The following is a 9594-nucleotide window of genomic DNA, read 5'->3' on the forward strand; positions in this document are numbered from 1 at the left end:
TTGTGAATGATTGTAGTTCATTAATTTATAGTTCCACCCCTTAACGAAATACTGAGAAAATTGCAATGATTGCTACTGTAACGCTATCCCCTATAACCTGCCCTAAAAATCAATGTTGGGTCAATGCTTTGTCAACATTGATTGCGGGTGGTATGCTGTTCCAATAATTATTCTTTGCTCAAATTTTCTGTCTACGACTACGATTGTAGTTCGTTAATTCATACTTCCATCCTTCATTCCAGCTTTATGTACAACCAAATGTACAACTTTATAATCCAACTTAGGAAAACAACATAATGTGTCTGTAAAATCATGTTTTTCACGTGAACTAACAAAACGTATGGTCAAAATAAATGTAAACATAACATAATAATGTCTCTGATATATTATGTAAAATTTCATCAGAACAATCTGTCCAGATTCTTTTTTTTTTTGCTAATGGCTGCAAATTCTAGTATTGATTTTGTTTGTTTTACAGTTTATTTAGGTCAATATTATGTCATGAATTTCAATTAAATTTGATTTTGATGGTCTCGAGTTTCCTGGGGGGAATCCCACTTTTTACTTGTTTGATGGTACAATTGTTCGACAAATCTTCAAAAATGTTGAACTGTTGCACTGTTGAACAAGTTCTAGTTCATAGAGGTATAAAGAAAGACAGGAGATGAATTTGTCGGTAATTGGTCGTTAAAGTCTTTTGATTTCTTTTATGTAATAAATCAAAGAAATTCTAGGCTCGCCCGAAGAAATACGACTTTTTAGTAGAACTCAAGTTTGCTCTGAACATTCTTACTATTATCAGCATCGAAGATTTCTAGCCTTCTAATATACGAGAATAAAATAAAATTTAGCTCCACGAAATAAGTTTGCGTTCAATTTTGTCATCCATTAAATTTTGTTTTGAAAAGATATTTTCTCCAGCCAGAAAATAAAAAGTTATGTATAAGCACACACAATTTCAGACCCAATTTGTAGACAAAAAGTCACTGGAGAATTTTGGAGGAAAGTATTAAGCAATAGAGTTCACCTTGAAGAAAATGTTGATCGAAAAATCTTGTCATTTGATGAAGGATTGCAAAGTTTACAGGCCTCTTTTTAATCCAAATATTTTCTTACACCAATGTTAGAAACAATGAATCTCGTCTCATCTCATTTCCAACACTTAAGTTAGCCAATAAGATTTCACCTATCAACAAAAGAGCTCATTAAAAATGCACGATATATGAGATTATGAGCATGCATACCTCGTAATTTTTTTAATCGTAGGGCGAGCATGGTTACAATAGCATACTTCTCCTGTTTCTTTATACCTCCATGTCTAGTTGTTCGAGAGACCAGTTGTTTGACATTCATTAGTTTGACATCCATTTGTTTGACTGCATGGTTGTTCGACAACCCATTTGTTCGACAATTTGACGAATTTGTTGGACAAGTGAGTTGTCGAACAAATTGGTTGTCGAACACGTGACGTATCACCGTTTCCTGGGTATTCTCTTCCATTTGCACCCCCTTACTTGATCTCCCATCCGAGCCATGTGTATTGCTTTACTAGGTCCACTTATGTTGGCCCGCTCCTATCATTCGGTACCACTACATGAAAAAGGCAACTATTGCCTTAACGGGAAGGTGAAAATAACCTGAAAAAGAAACTGTTTTCAGATTGAAAATTTCATCACTTTTTTGTTTCTCGTTTTGTTCAAGAACTTTTCATCGTTCCCGAACGTGATATAGAATTTTTGTAAATTAAGTAGATTTTTTTCCCGATCGAGAATAAGTTTCCAAATAGGGAAGTTTTTAGTTGGCAATGGGGAAAGTAGAATTAAGGAGCGATTACCCGGTGGATTTCTTAACTACCTGGTGAATATTATTTATTTCCCGTCCTTTATAAGAGGGACAAGTTTTTAACTTTCCACAAGCATTTCCGGAGTGCTCAGAGGCCACTTTCCCGATCGGGAAACTGGTGAACTTCCCGATTTGGAAAGTCTAGCCATTTCGGGACGGGAAATATTTCTCGTTAAGGCAATAGTAGCCTTTTCCATATAGTTTTCCCTACTGCCTATGATGGCGGCTATGTGGTGCACTTTTCCTTTATAATCGGGAAAGTATCATACAATACCCAAGTTAAAACGACACCCCGGGGGGACACTCAATTTCTAAACGACGGCATGTTCCGTCCGCCAAAAAAATGGCTTTCAAAATCGGCCCCTTACAGTGCAACCTTTGAGCAGTGAAAAGATACCCTTACAGTGCATTTTACCTAACTTTTCTCACCCTTATAGTTTGATTTCATATCTTAATTTGCTGACGCCACCTGAAAATGAGCCTGAGCTGTCGACACAATGTATAGAACAATTCAAATCATGGGTTTGAGTCAAAGTTATAAAGATACATAAGATTTTTACTGTCAGACTTACAATTCAACAGTCCCCAAACACACCCTTACAGTGTATCCAGCTAAAAGAAGACCCTTTTAGTGCACTCTATCAAAAGTACACACTTACAGTGCATTTCGAGGGTATCGAAAAACCTACCCTTAAGGGCGGCACATGCCGTGGGTCAGACCATATGAGTGCCGCCCCGGAACGCCACATAATGTTAACATTCGGGTTCCTACTGAGAAATGTATATATTGTTTTGATACACGTTTTTATAAGAACAAGCTATATAAAAACATAAGGCTTCGATAGCTAATATATTAAGTACAAGAAGTTAAGAACATTTTAAGGCTTTGTGCTCCCTGAAATACCTTATTTTTTAGGAAATGTTGAAAATAAGAATATTTTAAGAACAACTTAAAACTCAAAAAGTTGAGAACATCCGAAGCCAAAAGAAATTTGGATGTTCTTATTAAAAAAAAAGGGTGTACTGATTTAGAAGCTTAAGTTGGATTCGTGAATTTTGAATTATATTTACTGGTGATAATGATTCCTATAAAAAACATAAATTAAAAATTTTGTTATGCAAAGTGTGTGGAATATTCTACAAATATTCTGATGCAATTTTCCTTTTTTTGTTGTTGCTTTTTACAGCATATAATAAATAGTGCAGTCAACCTTGTTTATTGAATAAACAATCATTTAAAACAATAACAACAATTTATTTGTAAACACCAAAACATTTTAATCTAAGGTTTTATATATAAATAAAGTACTATACTTTAGCTAGGATTCATTCACAATTAAATTACAATATAGGGGTGGTCATAAAGTATCTGCTAAAGAGGGTGAAGGTTTTTAAAGGGATACTGTAGGGGAGGGGGTCGTGAAGAATTTTTACCACTCTAAGCGGGTCCGAAATATTATTTAGAGTATATCTTGGGTTAACAGGTGCTAACTTTTTTGAGATTCAAATAGCCAGTCGGCTTTGGGCTAGTTTCCTTCAGATGTACCCCCCCTGGAATTTCGTTACAAGTCTCCTCAAAAGCTTATACCAAACCGCTAAAGGGTGAGAGGGTGAAAGATTTTTTACTATCGAAAAAATTCCTTGACATTTCACCATCTTTCAAAGTTTTCCACCGATTTCGTTTATCGTCACACAAAACTTTTATCCGAAATTTTATGACCATAAAGGCCAGGGCAAATCGATCCAATATTTCATCCAACATGCCTTTTTTCTGATGTCGGATGAAATGTTGGATCGATTTGCCCTGGCCTTTATGGTCATAAAATTTCGGATAAAAGTTTTGTGTGGACCGGTTTGCGTCAATTCAAATTTTTGGAAACAAACGAAAATTCAAAAAAAGAAGAAAAAAATCGTGTTGGACGGTGTTGGATGAAGTTTGATCGCCATCAAACATTTCATCCAACATTTGCGGCGAGATCAAAGAAGCTCTCTCATTGAATTGTGTAATTTTTCGTGTTGGATTGGTTTGGTGGTACTTTTTTCTTTATTTTTTTGAATTTTCATTTTTTTCCAAGTCATGTCGGATGAAATGTTGGATCGGTTTGCCCTGGCCTTTATTTTTGCTCCATCCAACGCAAGTTTTTCCATCAAACATTTCATCCAACATTTGAAAATCATGTTAGATGAAATCTTGGACTGGTTTGCCCTGGCCTTTTAAGAGTAGATAGGCGTATCAGGCCTGGCGGAAGCGGGGAGAATTGGGGAGACATCAGCCTCCCCATTTTTGATCAAATGAGATTTTTTTCTCAAATTGCTTGCAAATTTTATCTCATTTTGACCCTCCCCACTTTAACGGTTGTTCCGCCGGGCCTGTGTATAAATTGAAGGTGCTCGAACGCTAAAAATATTCATACGAATTTAATAATATCTCAAATACGAAATGGAGTCTATACCAAAATTGACGTTAGCGAAGAGATGAGTATGGTACAGACTGATTTTAGGTGGTTCTTCCAAACATTTTGACCTCCCCGATATTCATGAAACCGTCTCCTGATGGGTTGACTTCCTGTACCAAAAGTATTTCATCTGCTTCTTTTAAACATGTGAATGTTTTACGGGTACCCAAAACACCTGTGTTTCCGAACCACGTTTCCTTAGTTTGTGCTTGTCCTGTGTAGAGCACAGTTTTAAGATCCACATTGTTACCGCGTTCTTGCTTAGCTGATCTGTTGACGACTTCAACAAAATAAATAAAAACACGGCCTTTGAATGTTGCTTTAAACCAATGAGGCCTGAATGGAGTATTTCCAGACAGAAAGAATGAATTATCATTTCCATCAAAAGCATTTGATGGGAAGTTGCCAGAACTGTGTGTAGAAGATCCTTGGATATCTTTGATGTACAATTGAAGAGATTCTGAAAGAATTTGAATTAGATGTTTAAGATAACATAATTAAAAATTTATCAAATAGCCATCCGTTTCGTGAAACACGGATTTATCTTCGATGCAAAGTTATGTACCTTAAGGGAACTAATTTTGGCGGATTTGGCGAATTCAGACGAGATTCGCCAAAATTAGTTCCCGCCAAAATTAAAAATTTCACTATTCGCCAAAATAAGTTCCCGCCAAAATTAAAAAAATTTAGGACATTTACTGCCCGCCAAAATTAGCTCCTGCCAAAAAAAGTTCCCTAAACAAAATTGTTTCCTCCAAATTTTCTATTCGATTAAATAGAATTTCGCTATGAAAATATCACTTATTTCTGCGGCGCATCGCTATGATGATATTTAATCGTATAATTTACATGATTCTTGGGCTCTGCTCATTTTTTGGATGCAGGCTTTTAGTAGTTTGATTCGCAAACCTCTATAGATATATCTCCTATATAAGAAACTTTTTTCGCTAGAGGATGAGCAGAAGCCTAGGCTTTTAGTGTTGTGATTCTAAACTGTTCTTGAGACGCACCCGGGGGTTGGGGCTACTTAGGCAAAATTGGAGCCATAAGGTCCCTTTTTTACACCTCAAAAGTTCCTCAAAGGGGTACAAAAACCAATGAAAAGCAAATTGAGTCTCTGTAAGGGGTCCAAAATTACGAAAACAAAAATTGACTCCTTTAAAGGGTCATAAATTCTTGAAATTTGGACTAAAATTTGAAACTTTTAGTGAAACTATAGGGAAACAGTCTCTCTAGGGATGGCAAAAACGTCAGAAAATTTACAAAATTTTCGAAATTCATTTAAATCCTAGTACCACCCCTCTCCCCGGAGACGCATGAAAAGGTTCTCGAAAATACTTTGTTTCTTACCACCATGCTTGACACATTGATGATTGCCAACGCATCTGTCTTCACAACGTTCTGTGATCACATTACAAGGGTTGTTATTGCCATGGCTGCACCATCGACCCAACTAGATGAAAAGATTTGATTGTATTTTATGAAGTTTTCAAGTATCCTGTCACATAGTCACCCTCGCCTCCAGGGTTTTTTACTATAGATGGTGCCTTCGTCCTTCTCGCCTCAGTTGTGTAGGATATGTACCACTAATTCTAGGGTACCTACTGTGTATTTTCAAACTACCAGTGGATACCCCTTAAACCTACAAAAATAGAGGCACTTGAGGCTGAAACTTTTTGTGTTGAAAGTACGCTGTCTATGGTTTTCTTCCCATATGTTTTCCCTGATGTTTTGTAGAAACCATTTTTCAGTTTTTCACGAGGAAGTGAAAAAACGCCCTTTTAGCTTTTTACCCTTTAAAACCTACAAAATGGTTTTTCTCGAATAACTTTTTGTAAAATAGTCTTTTCGGTCTCAAATTTTGAACAGTGATTCGCTGCAAAGTTACTAATGTTACAATTAGATCATTGATACCTAAATATTTTCAAAACTGTACGTTAAAATCAAAATACACCTTAAAACCTACATTATTGCACCTTATAAAACCTACAAACATTGACCCCTTGCTCACAACTTACTGAAACTGTGAAATTGCCATTCAGGTTCTGAACCGTGATTCAATTGATCTAACCATTAAGAAGAAAATGAATTTTTCATATCGACCATAAGTATAGGTTTTATGACCTTAAATTTAATTGTGAAATCCCTAGGCCCAAAAAACTTGATCTTTCGAAGGGATTTGTGATCAAATTTTGAATAACTTCGAATTTTACGACACTTTGCGATAATTGAAATTCGTGAAATTAGGTATTTTATGAAAGTACACTTATAAGAGGTTGTAAAAAAGTGAATTATATAATATTGAATTAAGTTTGGTGGTTAAGAGAGCCCGACATCCAACTTTGTGAGTTTTAAGGGGTATGTGATTTTAAGGGGTATCCACTGGTAGCAAAAACAAACATTTTTAGGATGAAAAGCAATTTAGTCTGTCATTTCACCAAAAATATTTTTAAAAATTGCTGCTTCGCAAAATAAAGTTCTTGCAAAGTTAAAAAAATTTATGATGCTCACCAATAATTATTTGTCGCCAATTGTTCTACTTATGATTTTCATTTTGGCGAATTAAAAAACTTTTTTAAATTCGTTGATAATTAATTTTGGCCAATGAAACGTTATTTATAAGTAATTTCTTCAATTACGAATTTATCACTGGTTTTTAAAATAGACTTACCGTTTTTTCGTCATAGTCCGTTTCAAAATGGATCCATCCAGTTTGTGGTACAGACAAAACATTCCCTGTTAAATTACTTTGTAAAGAATTACCTAATAACTCACAAGTTTCATTTTGTCTCTTGAAATTCACTGATTGGCATCTCGGATGCCACATACATTTTGTCAAACATTTTCGCAGTGAGATAAAGTCTAAAGTTTTCAAAATATCTCCAATTAAGCGTTGATGGTATGATATTTTTGAAAACTTTGCGTCATAATTATTGCATTCAGGCAATCTCAAAATATGTGACAAAGAAATATTTGTCCAAAGAAGTAGAATTAACGTTCCTCCTTTCAGCATCATGAAAGAAGAATAAATCATACTGTCAAAAAAAAGGTGACTACATAGAGTTTTTCATACACGTTTTTTTATAAGAACATCCAAATTTTTTGAAGCCTTCGTTGGATGTTCGTAACATGTTCTTATTTTTATCATTTTGATGGCATTTCCTCTCCATTTTCATTAGAAATCGGGTATTGTAGATTCCATAAAGCATTAAAATGTTCTTAACTTGTTCTCAATTTTTTAGACATCGAAGGCTAATGTTCTTATATAAAGTTTATTCTATATTTATATTTTTTGAATGTCAACATCAACCCACTTCATCCACATTCAATGTAGATATTGAAATCAATCTTTTTAAACATTAATTTTTTAGTACCCATTCAAAACATTTAAGAATACACAGGTTTAGAACTAAACTACTTACGCGAAAAATATTAAGTAACCACAACCCCGGGTTGAGAAAATTGAGAAAATTTTGGAATTTCAGTCCCATTCATAGTCAGTTTTTTTTAAAAACAAGTCCCATTTTTCGAACTTCAGCTGCACATCCCCGTCGATCGACAAGGGTAGTAACCCCTCCCCACCACCCCTGGGACCACGGTCCACAGCGAGCGACAAGCGTAGATGCCTTATCAAATGTTGATGGATGTTCTTATTAATTTCGCCTAGCGAAAGTATTACGATAGCCTTTCGCGGCGGCGGTGTTGGTGTCATCGGAAAAAAAATTAGAAAACGAAAGTACTCGATACGGTGGACGAACTCACTAAATTTAATTTACAAATTACACGCTCGTATAACCACGGACGACTCGAAAATGATTTTCGCGGGTTCTCTTTGGATTACGTCATATATCTTTGTGTCTTTAGCTTCACATTTTTGATTTTTTCTTTATTTTCTTATAAGCATATACTCTATAAGAATCAAACCAAAAACTCTTGACGGTGATATACCTTTCGGTAATTAGTTCTTACAAAGTAAACAAAGGATGGCGCACAATATGAGGATATTTATTTTTCTTATAAGCATATACATTATAAGAATCAAATCAATAACTCTTGATAGACGGTGATATACCTTTCAGTAATTAGTTCTTACAAAGTAAACAAAGGATGGCGCAAAATATGAGCATATTCATTTTTCTTATAAGCATTTACTCTATAAGAATCAAATCAATAACTTTTGATATACGGTGATATTACCTTTGTTTATTAGTTCTTAAAAATTAAACAGCGATTGTTATTTTTTAGCGATTTTAAGCCTCGTTGTTCTTGTAAAATTGTTTCATCAAGGCTCGATGTAAAGTAGATTTCAAATTGGCTTCAATTTCTACTTCTTGTTTTTCCTATGTAGTTTAGATTCTAGGCGAAATTTTCGACTTCAAGTCGTCTTGTTTTTCTTTTTATTCATTCAAAAAATGTTTTTCTATTTATTTTGGATTCAACAAAAGAAATAAGATTTGGTGTTTGCCTTATCATTTTTATGTTCTAGGATGTTGTAGTCACCCAGTATGCCCATGGCATTACTATAGACACTGGGAAAACAACGGGCTGATTTTCGCCAATTTCTCACGTACAAGCCTTGTCCGCAGTAATGACATTATTGTTCACCCTCCTTCCACCATTAATTGTTTTTTCGTAGCATTTTAATTGCCTTTCTCATCAAAATACACTTATCCAATTCTCAAATGAGACTTTAAGTTCTCCTCCGAGATTCAAACTCATCTAGTTAATTACTAATTATACGTCGTTAAGACGTTTTAAATTCCGAGAAAGATGCAAAAACATGCTATGTACCAGTGGATACCCCTTAAAACCCACAATAAAAAGTGGTACCCTCTATCTCATTGTTTAGTTGGAGTGTAAGGCTGAAACTTTTTGTGTTGAAAGTACGTTGTCTATGATTGTCTTCCCTAGCAGTGATGTTTTGTAGAAAACAGTTTTCAGTTTTTCACGAGAAAGTGAAAAAGTGCAGTTTTAGCTATTTACCCCTTAAAACCTACAAAATGGTTTTTCTCGAATAACTTTTTACAAAAAAGTTCTTTTGACCTCAAATTCTGAACAGTGATTCACTGTAAAGTTACTAATGTTATGAATATACCATTAGTACCTAAATGATCTCAAAAATATGTGTTAAAATCAAAATACCCCTTAAAACCTACAAAAATAAGGCTAAAAACCACAAAGTCCGACCCTTGCTAACGGGATACTCAAGCTGATGGATACAAATTTGGTGTTGCTTCGTGATTCAATGGTTCAAAGACTTGCTAGAAATTCATTCCCACAACAATATTTTCATTTT

The 9594-nt window shown here is 34.8% G+C and overlaps 1 protein-coding gene across 2 annotated transcripts in view; it reads right to left on the bottom strand.

Moving 5' to 3' along the window:
* Positions 1–3693: 3693 nt before the first annotated feature.
* The window catches only part of LOC136797542 (uncharacterized), a 29276-nt gene continuing 23375 nt past the window's right edge, over positions 3694–9594 (bottom strand). The window contains exons 1-3 of one of the 2 annotated variants that reach the window (XM_067054125.1): positions 6970–7303; positions 5649–5751; positions 3694–4758 (exon numbers count right to left, since the gene is read on the bottom strand). In XM_067054125.1, the coding sequence (XP_066910226.1) occupies positions 4340–4758; positions 5649–5751; positions 6970–7125 (678 nt within the window). In that variant the 5' untranslated portion in view covers positions 7126–7303 and the 3' untranslated portion in view covers positions 3694–4339. Of the gene's footprint in view, positions 4759–5648; positions 5752–6969; positions 7304–9594 lie in introns of those variants that run through there. The other variant, XM_067054124.1, reaches the window with a different exon arrangement.

The sequence above is a fragment of the Clytia hemisphaerica genome, unplaced genomic scaffold, assembly GCF_902728285.1.
Source record: "Clytia hemisphaerica strain Z4C2 unplaced genomic scaffold, Clytia hemisphaerica genome assembly, whole genome shotgun sequence".
In the NCBI taxonomy this organism is placed as follows: domain Eukaryota; kingdom Metazoa; phylum Cnidaria; class Hydrozoa; order Leptothecata; family Clytiidae; genus Clytia; species Clytia hemisphaerica.